The sequence below is a fragment of the Ichthyophthirius multifiliis genome, assembly GCF_000220395.1.
Source record: "Ichthyophthirius multifiliis unplaced genomic scaffold scaff_1120509251085, whole genome shotgun sequence".
In the NCBI taxonomy this organism is placed as follows: Eukaryota; Ciliophora; class Oligohymenophorea; order Hymenostomatida; genus Ichthyophthirius; species Ichthyophthirius multifiliis.
Genome location: NW_004086217.1, coordinates 8322 through 26236, shown reverse-complemented (window position 1 = coordinate 26236; position 17915 = coordinate 8322). Strand labels below are relative to the sequence as shown.

The 17915-nt window shown below is 22.5% G+C and overlaps 2 protein-coding genes across 2 annotated transcripts, besides 15 other annotated features; one reads left to right on the top strand and one right to left on the bottom strand. All coding sequences in view use genetic code 6, as the record gives it.

The window, feature by feature from the left end:
- Nucleotides 1-4: 4 nt before the first annotated feature.
- Nucleotides 5-9556, top strand: IMG5_139920 (hypothetical protein; the record flags this gene model as incomplete). Its single annotated transcript, XM_004031345.1, has 7 exons — nt 5-1637; nt 1682-1950; nt 2004-3611; nt 3794-4093; nt 4141-4197; nt 4246-9340; nt 9393-9556. 7 exons carry the CDS (start codon nt 5-7, stop codon nt 9554-9556), a joined length of 9126 nt encoding a protein of 3041 aa, XP_004031393.1.
- Nucleotides 1370-1394: a microsatellite.
- Nucleotides 3614-3694: a microsatellite.
- Nucleotides 3616-3671: a microsatellite.
- Nucleotides 3625-3680: a microsatellite.
- Nucleotides 3700-3786: a microsatellite.
- Nucleotides 9557-9586: 30 nt separating the features above from the next.
- Nucleotides 9587-9665: a microsatellite.
- Nucleotides 9615-9658: a microsatellite.
- Nucleotides 9666-11010: 1345 nt separating the features above from the next.
- Nucleotides 11011-11043: a microsatellite.
- Nucleotides 11044-11813: 770 nt separating this feature from the next.
- Nucleotides 11814-11860: a microsatellite.
- Nucleotides 11822-11876: a microsatellite.
- A 1486-nt stretch (nt 11877-13362) lies between these two features.
- Nucleotides 13363-13430: a microsatellite.
- Nucleotides 13428-13508: a microsatellite.
- Nucleotides 13509-14362: 854 nt separating this feature from the next.
- Nucleotides 14363-16945, bottom strand: IMG5_139910 (hypothetical protein; the record flags this gene model as incomplete). Its single annotated transcript, XM_004031344.1, has 5 exons — nt 14363-14558; nt 14750-15130; nt 15189-15434; nt 15494-16399; nt 16455-16945. The coding sequence occupies 5 exons, from the start codon at nt 16943-16945 to the stop codon at nt 14363-14365; spliced, it is 2220 nt and encodes a 739-aa protein (XP_004031392.1).
- Nucleotides 14666-14716: a microsatellite.
- Nucleotides 16946-17026: 81 nt separating the features above from the next.
- Nucleotides 17027-17069: a microsatellite.
- A 332-nt stretch (nt 17070-17401) lies between these two features.
- Nucleotides 17402-17450: a microsatellite.
- Nucleotides 17451-17915: the final 465 nt, after the last annotated feature.

Here is a 17915-nt window from a genome sequence, read left to right as displayed (position 1 = left end):
ATGGATGTATTTATAACCCATATTTGATAGTTAAGATATAGCGAAATAACTACCTGCCGAAACAAAGAAATTCAGAACAATAGATTCGACTTGGAAGACAATAGTAACACAAGCAAAAGCAACAGGAAATGTATTAAAAGTATGCACAGAGGAAGGTTTATATGACAAACTTAAAGAATCAAATAAAAATCTGGAAATGATTCAAAAAGAACTTAATAATTATTTAGAAAAAAAGCGTGAGAAATTTGCCCGATTTTATTTTCTTTCAAATGATGAATTATTAGAAATCCTTTCTTAAACAAAAGAGCCGACCGCAGTCTAGCCTCATTTAAAAAAAGTCTTCGAAAATATCCACTAAATAGAATTTGACGACTAAAAAAAAATACACGCAATGTACAGTGCTGAAAATGAAAGAGTCCCTTTCGAAAAAATAGTCGACCCAAATAAAAAAAACGTCGAAGAATGGATGTCCGAAGTGGAAAATATGATGAGAAAATCCGTTAAAAAAGCTTTAAACGAATCTGTTTCTGACTATATGAATAAAACAAGGCCCAAATGGTGTATTAGTCACCCAGGCCAATGTGTATTAAACGGATCTTAAGTACACTGGACTTCAGAAGTTGAGGAAGCCATATTAAACGAAGGATAAGAAGATAAAATAGGGATATAAGGTTACTGGAGTAAGCTATAAGAATAACTAAATGATTTAGTAGAACTCGTATGTACTAAATTAACAAAAATGCAATAAGTTACCATAAATGCACTCATAGTAATTGATGTACACGCAAAAGACGTAGTTTGGAGATTAAAGCAAGAAAACGTTAATAATATAGCAGCTTTTGAATGGATATCTTAACTTCGATATTACATAGAAAACGAAGACCTAAGAGTTAAATGTGTATAAACAGACTTCCCTTATGGATATGAATATCTTGGGAACACACTCAGACTTGTAATTACGCCTTTAACCGATAAATGCTATATGACTCTTATGGGAGCCCTTAAATTAAATTTAGGAGGGGCACCAGCGGGACCGGCTGGTACTGGTAAAACAGAAAGTACGAAAGATTTAGCTAAAGCTTTGGCTAAGTAATGTGTAGTATTTAATTGCTCAGATTCTATGGATTATATTATGGTTGGAAAGTTTTTTAAAGGACTAGCTTGTGCGGGGGCTTGGTGTTGTTTTGATGAATTTAATAGAATTAATATAGAAGTGCTTTCAGTTATTGCTTAGTAATTATTGTAACTGTTTGGAGCAAAAGACAAAGGAATTTAATAGATTGAATTCGAAGGATCTAATATTAAGATTTTACCTACTTTTTGTGTTTTTATTACTATGAATCCGTAATTTGTTTATTTATTAAAAATAATATATATATATATATATATATATAGAGGTTATGCTGGACGTACTGAGCTTCCAGATAATTTAAAAGCTCTTTTTAGAAGCGTAGCTATGATGGTTCCCGATTATGCCATGATTGGGGAAATTATGTTATACAGTTTCGGTTTTAAGCAAGGTAGAGATTTAGCAAGAAAAATGGTTGTTACATTTAAACTTTCATCTGAATAACTATCTTCTGAAGATCATTACGATTATGGAATGAGAGCTGTACGTTCAGTTATTAATGCAGCAGGTATTTTATTTATTTTTATACAATAATATTTTTAAATAAATAAGGTTTACTTAAAAGTTCATAACCGAATATGGAAGAAGATAAATTATTACTTAGAGCTTTAAGGGATGTTAATGTACCTAAATTCCTAAAAGATGATATTCCTTTATTCGAAAATATAATAAACGATCTTTTCCCAGGAATAGAAAGACCAAAATATGAATATGGTAATTTACTTTCATAAATAAGTGAAGTTTGTAAAGAACCAGATATTGTATTATAACCAACTTAACCTTTTGTGGATAAAATATTATAATTATATGACACAATATAAGTATAAAAATATTATATTTATATGTTAAATATATATATATATATATTATAAAGGTTCGACATGGATTAATGTTAGTTGGCCCTACAGGAGGTGGAAAAACATCTAACTATAAAGTATTATAAAGAAGTTTAAGTGTTTTACACGACAAAGGATTTTACAAAGTTCACACACATATAATGAACCCCAAAAGTATAACGATGGGGCAACTTTACGGATAATTTAACGAATAAACTCATGAATGGACTGATGGTATTCTTGCATATATAATAAGAGAAACAGTAAAAGATACATCAGAAGAAAAACATTGGATTTTATTCGATGGTCCAGTTGATGCTGTTTGGATAGAATCAATGAATACAGTACTTGATGACAATAAAAAACTATGTCTTAATAGTGGTTAGATATTAACACTGACTCCTCAAATGACTATGATGTTTGAAGTAGAAGATTTAGCTGTTGCATCACCTGCAACTGTAAGTAGATGTGGTATGGTCTATATGGAACCTATTTCTTTAGGTTTATAACCTTTAGTAGACTCCTGGATATAGAGATTACCAGCAAATATAGCCAAAAGAAATAAAATAATAGATAGACTATAATTTTTATTTAGGGAACTATTGGAAGTTTCAATTCATTTTTTGAGAAAACAATGTAAAGAAATTATACAGACAGGTGATAATAATATTACTTAATCTCTATAAAGAATACTTTCTTGTTATTTTTAAGAATATGCCGAAGGTGAATTTAAACGAGTTTCAAATGAAGAACTTGATGTTCTGTAAAATAATATAGACGAGCTTTATGTTTTTGCTTAAATTTGGTCGATTTTAGCTACTTGTGATTACGAAAGTCGCGAAAAATTCTCGTTATTTTACAGAGATTTAATAAATATGAAGCTCCCCCAGTTAAATTTTCCTCCTGAAAGTTTAGTTTATGATTATTATTTTAATAAAGATTAAAAAACCTTCCAAAATTGGCAAACGATGTACAAAGATTTTGAAATAAGCTTAAAATTGTAATATCATGAGATAATGATTCCCACAAATGATTCTACAAGAAATATTTATTTAAAAAAATTACTTATTTCCTAAGGTTTCCATGTAATGTGCCCGGGACCAACAGGAACTGGTAAATCCTAAAACTGTTATTCTTTATTGACAGGATAAATGCCTGAAGAATATCAATACATAGCTCTTACTTTTTCCGCTTAAACCAGTGCTAATTAAACTTAAGATACTATAGATAATAAAACTGACAAAAGGAGAAAAGGTATATATGGACCTCCTATTGGAAAAAAATGTATCATTTTTGTCGATGATATTAATATGCCAAAAAAAGAAATATATGGAGCTTAACCGCCTATTGAATTACTAAGATAATTCTTAGATCATGAAGGTTGGTATGATAGAAAAGAATTATTTTTTAAAAAATTCTAAGATATAATTCTTTTAACTGCAATGGGTCCTCCAGGAGGAGGTAGAACTAATATAACAGCTAGATTTTCAAGGCATTTTAATATACTTGGTTATCCAGAATTGAATAGAGACATCATTTCAAAATTATTTTAAATTTTAGTTACTCATTTCTTTAAAAGATTTAGTACTTCAGTTACTAATATTATTGGTTAATTAATTGAAGCTGTTATTAATGTATATTATAAGGTAAATAAAAAAAAATAATATAATATATATATAAAAATAAAATAATAATAATATTATAAATATATATAAAAAAAAATAGATAAATTTAATATATATAATATTTATATATAAAATTATATATAATTATATATTTTTTTATATATATATATATATATATATTATATAAATATATATAATTTTAGGTTAAAACTGAATTATTACCTACTCCTTCTAAAAGTCATTATACATTTAATTTAAGAGATATTACTAAAGTATTTCAAGGCATGTGCTCTGTTTCTTAAAAAACATGCAATGATTCTAAAAACGTAATTAAATTATGGTATCATGAAAACATGAGAGTTTTCCATGATAGACTTACAACTGAATATGACAGAGAGTATTTAAAAGGCATTCTATCTGATTATTTTGAATAATTTAGTTATAAAAAAGCAGATATTATAGACGTCGAAAGAATAATATTTGCTGATTTTATGCAAGGAAGAGTAAAATAATTTTATTATAAAAATAAAAATAATAATAATAATTAAAGGAAATGGATCCTCGATAATATTCCTCGATAGATGATCTTTCTATTTTTTTAAATAAAGTAACAAAATATATAATTATCCAAAAAATATAAAATAAATAAATAAAGATGGATTATTTCCAGGAAGAATATAATTCTGACAATACATTCATAGTAAATGGTCCTCGAACATCAATGAAATTAGTAATGTTTTTAGACGCTTGTGAACATATAGCCCGTATTGCCCGTATAATTCGTCAACCATAAGGAAACGCCTTATTATTTGGTATAGGAGGTTCCGGTAGACAAAGTTTATCTAGAATGGCAACATTTTTATCAAACTACAAACTTTTCTAAATTGAAGTAATAAAGAACTACAATATGCGTTCTTGGCGAGACGATATAAAAAAAGCCTTAATGATGGCTGGTGTAGAAAACAAATACCTTACCTTCCTATTTGTAGACACTTAAATAGTATTCGAACAAATGCTTGAAGACATAAATAATGTAATAAACTCAGGAGATGTAACTGGTCTCTATTAAGAAAAAGACATGGAAGAAATTCTAACTGCTTGCAAGACTGATTGTTAAAAAAAAGGTTTATAACCTAACAAAATGAACATTTTTACCCAATATTTAATTCGGGTTAAGAAAAATATACATATAGTAATGGCTATGTCACCTATAGGTGAAGCTTTTACTGATAGATTAAGGAAATTCCCTTCTTTAGTTTCTTGCTCTACTATTGATTGGTTTACTGAATGGCCTGAAGAGGCTCTTTTGGGAGTCGGAAACGGACAACTAGTTGATTTTGAGGATGAATTAAAAATAGTCGGATAAACTTAAACTTTAGTTAAAATATTCAAAGATTGCCATAAGTCAGTAGAAAAAATCTCTATTAGATATTTAAAAGAACTCAAAAGACACAACTATGTAACTCCGACTTCTTTTCTTGAACTCCTTAACTTATATAAATCTATTTTAGATCAAAAAAACAAACAATTAACCGAATAAATTAACAGACTCAAAAACGGTTTAGATAAACTAGCCTAAGCAAATAAAGAAGTCGAAGAAATGAAAGTCACTTTAACCAAAATGAGACCTGAACTAAAAATAGCTCTCGAAGAAGCTGAAAAAATGAACGCAAGTCTCGCCATAGAGTAAAACGAAGCCGACCTAAAGTAAAAAATAGTTGCTAAGGAAGAAATAATAGCTAAAAAATAGGAAAAAGAAGCGCTAGATCTCGCCGAATAAGCTACATCAGCTGTCGAACAAGCTAATATATCACTACAAGCGACCTTAGTGAAAGTTAGTGAATTAAAAAAAGAACATTTAGTCGAAGTAAAATCCCTAGGATCTCCCCCAGAAGCAGTAAAAGTAGTCCTTGCGGCAGTTGTAATATTACTCTAAGATATAATCGTGAAAGATTTAGGTCAAGAGATAATAATGACAGCCGTAAAAGACCAAATTGGTAAAAAAGAAGAAAACTACTTCCTAACGGCTAAAGCCTATTTACTAAACGATCCCACTTAACTACAAAACTATCTCCAGAAATACAAACGAGAGAACATAAACCCGAAATATATCGAAAAACTGGAAAGGGTGTGTGCAGATCATCCCAAATATAACGAAAAAGATGCCTATGGAGCTTCTAAAGCCTGTGGTTATTTATTTAATTGGGCAAAGGCCATGCATGATTTCTACAAAGTATTTACTTCCACAAAGCCTTTAAGAGAAAAGCTTGAGGAAACCAAAAAAATTGTTGAAGAGAAAACATAAGAACTAAAGGAAAAAAAGGAAGCTTTAGAAGAAATTAACAAAAAAATACTTTCATTACAAAGGCTTTTTGACGAAAAAGTTAGACAAAAAGAAAACCTTATGAATTAAATTAAGGACTGTGAAGTTAAATTAGACCGTGCCCAAAAGCTTACAGACTCCCTAAAAGATGAAAAAACTCGTTGGTCCCAAGAAATAAAAGTCCTTTCCGAAAAAGGCAAAAACTACCCAGGAGATGCAGCTATAGCAGCTGCTATGTTGTCTTATGCAGGTGCTTTTGTGGCTTCTTTTAGGTAAGAATTAGAGCATAAATGGACTGATTATTTAGTTGATGCCAACATTTTGCATACTCAGGGAATTTCCATGAGGAACTTTTTGGGGGACGAAGTATAAATTTAGACCTGGAATATTTGCGGACTACCAAAGGATGGTACAAGTATCGAAAACGGTATTTTAATCGAAAAATCCCGAAGACGACCATTAATGATAGATCCCCAAAACCAAGCTAATAAATTTATTAAAAACCTTGGCAGAGACACCAAAGGTGACATTTTGGTTCAAAAAGTGAACGACTCACAGCTAATGAGGACAATAGAGTAAGCTTTACAATTCGGAAAATGGGTCCTAGTGGAGAATGTCGGAAAAGACATTGACCCATCCCTCGAGCCAGTTTTACAATAACAGTTAATAAAACAAGGAAATGAATACCTGATTCAATTTGGTGAAAAAAGATTGAATTATAATCCTGAATTCAGGTTTTTTATGACCACAAATTTACGTAATCCCCACTATAGTCCAGAAACTAGTGTAAAGGTCACAATTATAAATTTTGCAATTACTCAATTTGGTTTAGAAGAACAAATGTTAGCCAAAATAGTCGAAAAAGAAAACCCTAATCTAGAAAACCGTAAAAACGAAATAGTAAGGAAAAACGCCCAAGACAAAAAAGACCTAGTGTTAACAGAAGATTAAATATTAGGTTCTCTATCTTCTAACAAAGGAGGAATATAAGAAATCCTCTAAGATGAGTCTTTAATAAACCAACTTTAACACTCCAAAAAATTCGCTGCAGAAATAAACTAAAGAGTACTTGACTCCAAAAAAACCGAGCTCGAAATCGATAAGGCAAGAGAAGGTTATCGTCCTGTAGCTTATAGAGCTTCTATTTTATTCTTTTGTATATTAGAATTAGCCACAATAGACCCTATGTATTAATATTCTCTTTAATGGTTTATAAATTTATTCGAAATGGGGGTCGAAAACGCTATTCCAAGTGAAGATTTGGAATAAAGACTTAAGAACTTAAACGATTATTTTACTTATTCTTTATACGAAAACATCTGTAGATCCCTCTTCGAAAAACACAAATTGATATTCTCATTCCTCCTCACCTAAAGGATCTTAGCTTCCCAAAATAAAATAAACATGGAAGAATGGTAATATCTCCTTACAGGTCCATAAGGCCAAATTCAAGTAAAATAAAATCCCACAAATTGGATTTCAGAAAATAGTTGGGCAGACATATACAAACAACTTTACGGAATGAATGCTTTACAAAATTTCCAAGGTATAGAGGAATAGTTTATCTCCAACCCAGATTTATATAAGCCATTATATGATTCTACAACCCCTCATTTAATGACAATTCCATAACCTTGGGAAGACTAACTAAATTAATTCGAAAAAATAATCTTCCTAAAATTCCTTCGAAGCGACAAAGTAATTCCCGCAATATAAAATTGGATAAAGGCCGAACTAGGTGAAAAGTTCATCATAGTTCCCATTTTCGACCTTTCTAAATGTTATGCAGATTCTACAGTAGTAACTCCTTTAATATTCGTACTTTCTCCCGGTTCTGATCCCGTTACTGACTTCCAGAAATTCGCTGAAGAAAATAATATGACTCGAAAAGTTAAAATAATTTCCCTTGGACAAGGCTAAGGTCCAAAAGCTGAAAAACTCATTCTTGAAAGTTCCTAAGCAGGCGGATGGATTTTACTCCAAAACTGTCATTTGGCCACCAGTTGGATGCCTGAACTAGAAAGACTATGTGAAGATTTCAACGAAACCCTACATAAAGACTTCCGTTTATGGCTCACATCTGCCCCAAGTAGTTCATTCCCATCTAGTGTTTTATAAAATGGTGTAAAAATGACAATAGAGCCACCCACTGGTTTACGTGCAAATCTACTAAGAAGTTATAAAAATCTAAGTGACCCCGAGCTTAATGACTGTAAAAAACCCAACGAATTCAAATAATTACTATTCGGTTTCTGCCTTTTCCACGCCATTATCCAAGACAGGCGAAAATTCGGTGCAATCGGCTGGAATATACCCTATGAATTCACAAACGAAGACTTAAACGTGTGCAAAAAGTAACTTAAATTACTCATCGACGAATATAAGGATATTCCATATAAAGTACTCAACTTTTTAGGTGCTGAAATAAACTACGGAGGCCGAGTAACAGACGATAAAGATATAAGATTAATCAAATCAATTCTTAGTGTATATTGTTCTAAAGATGTCCTAAGGGAAGGCTATAAATTTAGTGAAAGCGGAATCTATATATCAGTCCCTCCCGGAAAATAAGAAGACTACATAAAATATATCGAATCTTTACCCTTAAATCCTGCCCCGGAAGCCTTCGGACTTAATGACAATGCCGAAATAACTAACTCTTAAAACGAAACAAGGCTATTACTAGAGTCTTTACTTTCTCTCCAACCAAGAGAAAGTGTAGGCGAAGGTGGAAAGACTAGAGAAGAAAAAATCGAAGAAATAGCCACTTATATTTAATAAAATACTCCCTAATGTTGGGACATAGAATCTATTTCAGCTAAATATCCCACAGACTACAACGAATCTATGAATACAGTACTTGTCTAAGAACTTATAAGATACAACAGATTACTTGCAATAATGTTATAATCTCTTGGCTAAGTAAAAAAAGCCTTAAAAGGTTTAATTGTAATGAGCGAAGATCTCGAATTAGTCGCCAACTCTTTACATGATAATTAAGTACCGAGTAAATGGAGTGAAAAAGGGCATTTATCATTAAAAGGATTAATGTCTTGGATTGAAGATTTAAATTAAAGAGTTAAATTTTTAAATGATTGGATATATAATGGACCCCCTAAAGTATTTTGGATTGCAGGCTTTTTCTTCCCATAAGCTTTTGTAACTGGTACTTTATAAAATTACGCTAGAAAACATATAATTGCAATTGATAAATTACAATTTGAGTTTAAAGCTATTGATGAAATTAATTATTAAGACGTATAGGAAAAACCAATAGATGGATGTTATATTTATGGAATATTCCTTGAAGGAGCAAGATGGGATTATAAAAAACATATTATTAATTTACCTAAACCTAAAGAACTTTATTCCGATTTACCATTATTCCATTTATCACCAGTGGAAAATAAAACTTTATAATAAAAAGGTGAATTTTTATTTTATTATTTATATAGTATATATTTATTTTTTATTAAAAGGTATATATTAATGTCCACTTTATAAAGTTGTTAGTCGATAAGGAACACTTAGTACAACAGGACATAGTACTAATTTTGTTATGTTTATGGAATTGCCTACTAATAAATCAGAAGATTTCTGGATTAGGGCAGGTGTAGCCTCATTTTTATCATTAAGATATTGAGTAATAATGGATTTTTTATAATTTGCTATATTTTATTAATATTATTTTTTTATAAATTTTAAATTTTTCTTTTTATTAAAATTATTTTTTTTATAAATTTTTACATTTTCTGTATTATATAAAAAAGTTACTTTTTTTTATAAAAAAATAGTTTTTATATTAATAAATTTAACTTATATTTAGAAATATAAATAATTATTAATATTTTATTAATAAAATGTTTTAATTTAATTTATATATATTCATATATTATTTATAATTTAAATTAGATTTTAATAAAAATAATTAAATATTTTGTTTTTTTCTATAAATTGTAAGCTTTTTCAATTTAAAAAAAATAACATATATTTAAATATAATATATTATTAACAAAATTTAACATATAAAAAAATGAATTTGGATTAATAAAAGTATATGAATCACATAATAATAAAAATATTGAAATAAATAAAAATTAAATATATGATTAAATATTTAATTAAGATTAAAATAATTAAACAAAATTCTAATTAAATGAAAATTAAAAAATATTTTATTAATAAAACCTTAAACAATCAAAACAAAGAGAATAAAAAAGCAAATAAAAAAGTTTAGATCAATTATCATAATATAATCATGTAAATATATATTATAATAAAATAGTTTAATATTTATTTCTAAAATATAGAATTATTTAATTTAAAATATTCCAAAGTTTGAGAAAAATAATGAATAACAATACAATCATAAAAATTAATTTAAATTAATGAAATCTAAAAGTTAAATAAGCTTATAATTACTAATATCTCCGAATAATCAAAATAAATAAAATAATTTTTCAAATAAATAATTATAAGAAAAGTGTTTAAATAATAATTCACAAAATAAATAATTTTAATAAAAAAGTGATTTAAAAGTACATATAAATTGTAATTAAAAATATTCTGAAAATATTAAATTGATAAAATAATAAAATACATAAAGCTAATAAAATATATACTAAGCCAATATTAATCACCAATAAAACTTAATTTTAAGTTCAAAGAATTAAAAATCATCACTAAGAAACTATTAAACACAAAGTAAAAAAAATAAATTCTAAAGTTAAAAAAAAATTCTAACATAACAAAAAAATATAAATAGAAAATAACTATTTGAATTTTTTACAACTATAATAAAACTATTCTACTCAATAACTTTTATAAAATAAAAACAATAAATTTAAAAATTCATCAATAAAAAGCTAAAAAAAGAATTCTTCTTTTAACGACTAATTACTTCAAGCGCCCTTATTTTAAAAAAAAATAGAAATAAAAATAAACTTCTATTCAAAATGAAATATAAAATTATAATATTTAAAATAATTAATAAATATAAAAATAAAACCATAAAAAAAAAAACAGATATATTTCCATTTCAAGTTACTCACCTAAATAGACATATAAATAAAATTTTATTGCAAATTTACAAAAAGCAAAAAACAAATAAAAAACAATAAAAAACAATAATTCTTGTTTTAATATATATAATTCTTTAATAAATGACTAATAACAAAAATTTTAATAAAAATAGCAAAATAAAGAATTTTAAATAAAAATAAATAGACCAAAAAAATAAATAAGTCAAAGACAAATAAGAAACTAAAAATATAATTAGTTTAAATATAAGCAAAGACCTTTTAACCAAAAATCAATTTTAAGAATAAAATTAAACTAAAAATAATTAAAGCAAACCAAATATAGAAATAGATTAATTATTTTAAAATTAAAAAATATGCAGTTTTTTTGATAGCATATTAAAAAAAAATATCAACGAAGATACTTATGGTGAAATAATGTAAAGATACGATTAATTAATATAAAAAGCATGTTTTTGTTTTTTTAAAGAAAGTTTTTAAAAATTTAAAATATGCATAAATTCTTTAATTCATTAAATAAACTAGAAAAATTAACAATTAGAAGTTTAACTAAAAGAATATAAAAAAAACGAAATAAATATGGGTTTAATTTAAGAATAAAAATAAATATCGTAAAAATTTAAAAATGATTAATAAAACTAAAATTATAAACTTATAGAGACAAAAAAATAAAACGAAAAAATAAATAAAAGTAATAGTTTTTTACATATAAAGAATATTGATTTAATAATTTAAAATTAAAAAAACTCGCAAAATAATTTCATTTAAAAATTTTCAAAAGAAACGTAAACTAATTTAGAAATAGTGTAATATATTTAAAAATAAGAAAAAGAAAATTATCATAATGTACTTGACGATTATATAAGGAAATAAGAAAAAATAATAAGAAATTATAAGAATAAAATAATTCAAATGATAAAAATATTAGTTGAATTATAAAACTAAGGTATAAATATAGATGAAATATAAAACAAAATTTTATAATAATCTAATAAATAAATAAATAATACTAAATCAGATTCTGAATCGGATAATTCCAATAATTTTAATAAATAATTACTTTAATCAAAAAGTAATTATTTAAGGAATATACTTGATTATGGAAATGAAAATTTAAATAATAATGGATTTGCTGCAGATATATCAAGTACATTATATATTTTTTTGTTATAAAAAAATAAATAATAAAAAAAAGTTATTAATGATTCAGATGAAAGTAGTTTTAATTTTTATGGAAAAAATTAAACAAAAGAATATAATAGTATTGAATAAAATTAGTTTAATTCTAAAAAAAAATAGAATTTAGATTAATAAATTCAAGAAATGCTAAAATTAGATTTATTAGATATTTAAAAAAACTATTATATAAATGATAGTATAAAATAGACTATTGATAATAATTGAAATATATATATATATAAATATTTAATTAAAAAAAAATTGTATATTTGAAAAAAAAAACAATATAATTTATTTTTAAAAACATAACCCTTTATTAATATTTAAATCTGTATTATTTTTCTTAATTTTTAATAAATAAATACATAAATAATTTCCAATATATTAATTTATTAATATAAATAAAATCAAAAATAAATATAAATTATATTTTATCATTTAATTAATTTTTTTATAAAATTAAAAAAGTATTTGAATTTATTTCCATTATTTATTTATTCTAAAACTATTTAATTATTCTAAATTTTTATTTTATTATTAAATTCAAAATTTTATATAGAAAATTTATCAATTTTATTTTTAATATTTAATTTTTAAAATTCTGCAAGTTTCTTTCCTCTTTATTCCGATTAATATTCTTTTATTTTTTCTTTATATAAGTCTTTTGATATTTCCTTTATATCTGTTCTTTATTTTAATTTAAATACTATAAAAATAATCCTGCACTTAAAAGTGCATACGCACCCACTATCATAATAAATTTTTTTCCCATAGATAAATTCTTATCTTCTTATATAAGTAAAAACTCTGAATATTATAATATTTATTAATTTTCAGGATCAAGCTTTATTATTTCTGCTGCTATGAATTTCGCTAAATTATATTTTCCTAATTAAATAACTCTATCTAATTCAGTAAAATATTTATTTATTTTATCATTTTTTTCTAAAAGTATTTGCTCTTAAGTTTTATCTGTTTTACTCATTTTTTTGTTTTGTTTTATTTAAAGAAGATATTTTAATAATTTTTAAATAAAAATGTATTTTTTTATTAAAAAATTTATTATTAATAAAAATATATATAAAATTATAAAAAAATGTATTTTTAAATATAATTTCCTCAATAAGGTTAATAATCAATTTTTAAGTAATCTGTTTTTTCACTTAATTCTTTATACAATATTTTTGGTATTTATGGAATAAAATCTTTTATGCTTTTTAATATTTTTTTTTATATATATATATATATATATATATATATATATATATATATATATATATATATATATATTATATATATTTTTATATTTTTTTTATTTTTATTTTTATTTTTATTTTTATTTTTATTTTTATTTTTTATATTTATATTTATTTTTATAAAAAAAAAATAGTTCTTACTATTATATTGACAATAGGAGTTATTATAATTTCTATTTTTATTATTTGAAAACTTTTATTATATTTAATATCATTTAATTATTTAATTCAGGAACAAATTCATTAACTCTAAAATAATGAAATAGATTAAAAAATAAATAAATAAAAAAAACCCATCCAAATTCAAACAAATTATTTATACTTATAATGATATTTAAATTAATTCTTATAAAATATCATAGACTAAATCAGAGTTAATATTTTTATTAGAATAACTATTTAATTTAAATATAAATAAATCATTTAAATAAATAATATACTATTTTAAATTTATTTTAAGTATTCTTAATTTCTTTAAATTAGCCAATTATTAGCCTAATTTTAAAAAGCAAATTTAATCTAACTAACAATTTCTCCATCTAAATAATAAAATAATAAATATTATAATTAAATTTAAATAATTAATATTTATAACTCAGAAAAATTTAAATCTAGATGTTATAAATGTTTAAGTTATTCCAAACATTATATCATTTTTCCAAAAGACTCATTATTTATATCGTTTCGTCTTTTATATATTTAATAAATAAAAATATTAATAATTATACTTTGATATTTCTAATTTTAATTCACATATTTAGTTTAAATTTGAAATAGAAGTAAATAATTAACTAAATGTTTCCTATTATAATTATCCAAAACTATTAACAAAAAGTTTATAATATAATATTTTAATTAATCTTTTTACTTAGAAATGTTTAACCATAATACCTATAAAGTAAATTATTTACTTAGAGAATTTGATAATAATAATAATCCTTCATCATAATTTTACCAACTAAATATAAAAAATATTCATTTATATATTTAAAAATACATTATTAAATACTTCTCAATATTTACTTCTAAAACTAGCAAACTTTTACATTATTAAATTATTTTAGAAATAATTTAATAAGTATTAAAATTAGTATTTGACCAACTATTTTTTTAATAAATAAATAAAAAACCATTAACAAAAATATATATAATTTAATTAAACTTCTAACAACTTAAAGACAAAGCTTATAAATAATCTTAAAAATATTAAACAGTTTAAAGGAAAAGTTATAAATCAGCAATATAATCATTATTATCTCCAAAAAGATTAGTTCTATTTATATATATATATATATATATATATATATATATATATATATATATATATATTCTTAAACCATATTAAAATAGTTTTTTATGTACCTTTTGTCATATTTAAATTTTAAAAAATAAGGAAATTTGATTTATTTCAAAATATTCTGAGAAATTTCTTGGTCAATAAATTAATGAAAAACTATTTTTTTAATATTTTCATTTAAATATTAAATATCCGGTTGCTTTTATATTATAACAGATTAAGATTCAAGCACTTTTAGATTAAGATTAGTATATTATTATTATTTGTATATTTCTTCATCAAATCTTTAAATTTTGTGTATTTATTTTTCATAGCTTTTAATTTTTTTTTATAATTCTTCATTTTTTTAAAAAAGATCTATAATATCGTTTTTTTATTTAATTAAAAGTTCATCTTTTTAGCTTATTTTTTATTATAAAAAATCATTTTCATTCTTCATTCTTATACTATATTAATTTATAATTAAAAATTATAATATTATAATATTAAACGCAAAAAAAATACTTAAAACTTTAGTTATTATTAATATTAATATCATTTAAAGCTTATCTATATAAACTTTCTTTTAATTCATTTTCTTTTTTTTAATATTAAGAATATAAATTATTAAATCTTTTTTCTGAATTTTCATTCTATTCTTTTAAACTTTTTAATTAATTTTCTAAATTCTTAGCAATAGTAATAGGAAATTCTTCCGAATTATTCATAAATTGAAGATCTTATAAAATTTTTTCATTTTTATAATTAAGACTAAATCAATATATATATATATATAAAACAAAAAAAATACATTAATATATATAAAATACTCTTTTATAATATTTTTCTATTAAATGTTTACAGCTTGTAATTAATTAATATCCATTTTGGCTTTTTCCAAATCTTTCTATAACTTTTCAATAAAATTTTATAATTAAATATTATCTTCTTTAAATTTTAAAATAATTTTTTCTTATTTTAAATTTCCATCATTAACCAAATCCACTAAATTGTTTTATTCTTCAATCTTCTTCTTTAAATTTTCAATTTCCTACCCTTTAGTCTATACTGAATTTTACAAATCTTCCAAATATTACTACTAACTGACTTAATTTTTAGTGCTTTTTAAAATTTCTTCCTATTATTTTGACAATTCGGGCTATACCTTATTAATTTCAAATTATAATTTTTCTATTTAATTTTATTAAGTCCTAATTCGATTCTTGTAATTTTAAATAGTTTAACTCTCACTTTATTAAACATACAAAATTCTACTAAAATTTTAACTTTAATTAAATATAAAAAAAATAACTCCTCCAATAAAAATAATAAAATAATAATCCTCTAAAACATATTTAACATCCATATATTAATATATAATTCCGAATTTACTATAATATAATATTATTATTATTATTTAAGTTAATTATACTATAAATCTATAAAATTCCTTTAAATTATAGTATCTTTTACTTTTCTCATAACCTTCATAAGTAAAAAACTGTAATTCATAAAATCTAAAACAAAACATATAATCATAAAAACAAAGTAAATTAGTTTACTTTTCATAAATTTTAAATATATAAATCAATATACAACATAAAAAATCACATCCAATAGTAGTCCATACGCTTATAGGTTTTAAAATATAACAAAATACTGCCCAAAGGCATATTCTTGATGAATATTAACTAAATAAAATTACATAAAATTAAGTTTTTATTTATTCTTTCGAACTTATTTATTTATATTACTTAATATTAATATATGATAATAAAATAAAATGTTTACTTTTCAAAATCGTTATTTAATAAAAGGAAATAAATTAGGTTTGAGTAATATAAATTTAAAAAACTAACACCTATAGAAATCCATAGATATAAATGAGAAAAATCCAAATAAAAAATAACATGAATCAATATAAATAAACTGGGTCCACTTTATTATATTCCTTATAATTTTTAAAACTATTTTTCGCTTATCTGATAAAATTCCGGAAAAAAACAACGCAAAATTTAACTTATATAAAATATTTCAAAAAGTAATTTTATAATCCATCTTCCATATTCTAACTTATAATGATATAAAAATTTATAAAAGTATGAAAATGCGATAATTATAGCTAATACTATTGAATGAATATATATTTCATTTTAAAATAATAATGTCAAACTTATTATATCAAATACAATTTAAGAATAATATATTATTATTTTTAATAAATTTTTTATAAAAACTCTAATAAAATGAGGAGAATTAGTTTCCATTTATTTATTTTACATTTTTGATTTAAAATAAATTATTTATTTATTTTTTTTTAAAAAAAAAAAATTAAAAATTCCTTTTTTTTCAAAAAAATAATAATTATTAAATATTTATATATTATAAAAATTTTATATATATTAATTTTTATTAAAAATTGTATTTCTTTATGTTATATAAATATAAAACTATTTATTAAATACTATATAAAATATTTGAAGTATTTGTTAAATTTTAATATTAATATTATATATAATATTTAACAATTTTTTTTTTAATTTTTAATCCTAATAAAGAATTTCAATATATTTAAAAATAATTATTATATATTATATAATTAGTATCAATTATAAAAATAAAATAAATTTTAAAAAATACATATATATATAATATTGAATATATAGAAATTATTTATTTTATTAAAATAAATAAATTTTATATAGATATTTTTTAATAAATATATAAAATATATTTTTTTAAATTTAATTATATATTAAATAAATATATAAATATTAATTATATATTTTTTTTTTTTTTCAAATATATTGAAATATTTGATTAGTAAAACTAATCAAGATCTATATATTATCTAAAATTATATGGGAAGTAATTAACTAATTTAAAATAATATTTTTATTTCTTATATATTATTATAATCCTTTGTTGTCTTATTATTATCTTGATTTATCAAAATTATATAATAAATTTATTTATTGTTGTTTTAAATTTTCCTTTTTTTTTTTTTTTTATTAATTAAACAATAAATTCAATAATCTTTTATAAATATTAAAAGAAAAGAGAAATATTTACTTTTCTAATTTCTTTTATATGAAAAATAAGCTGTTCCTCTTTATATCAAAGAAAAAATTTCCTTAATTTTTGCATAATATATCCAAATAATTTGGCATTTTGAATCAATTTTAAACAAATAAAGTATTCTATCTGCAATAACAAAAAATTGAGACAAATAAAAACCAGCATAGTTTAGAA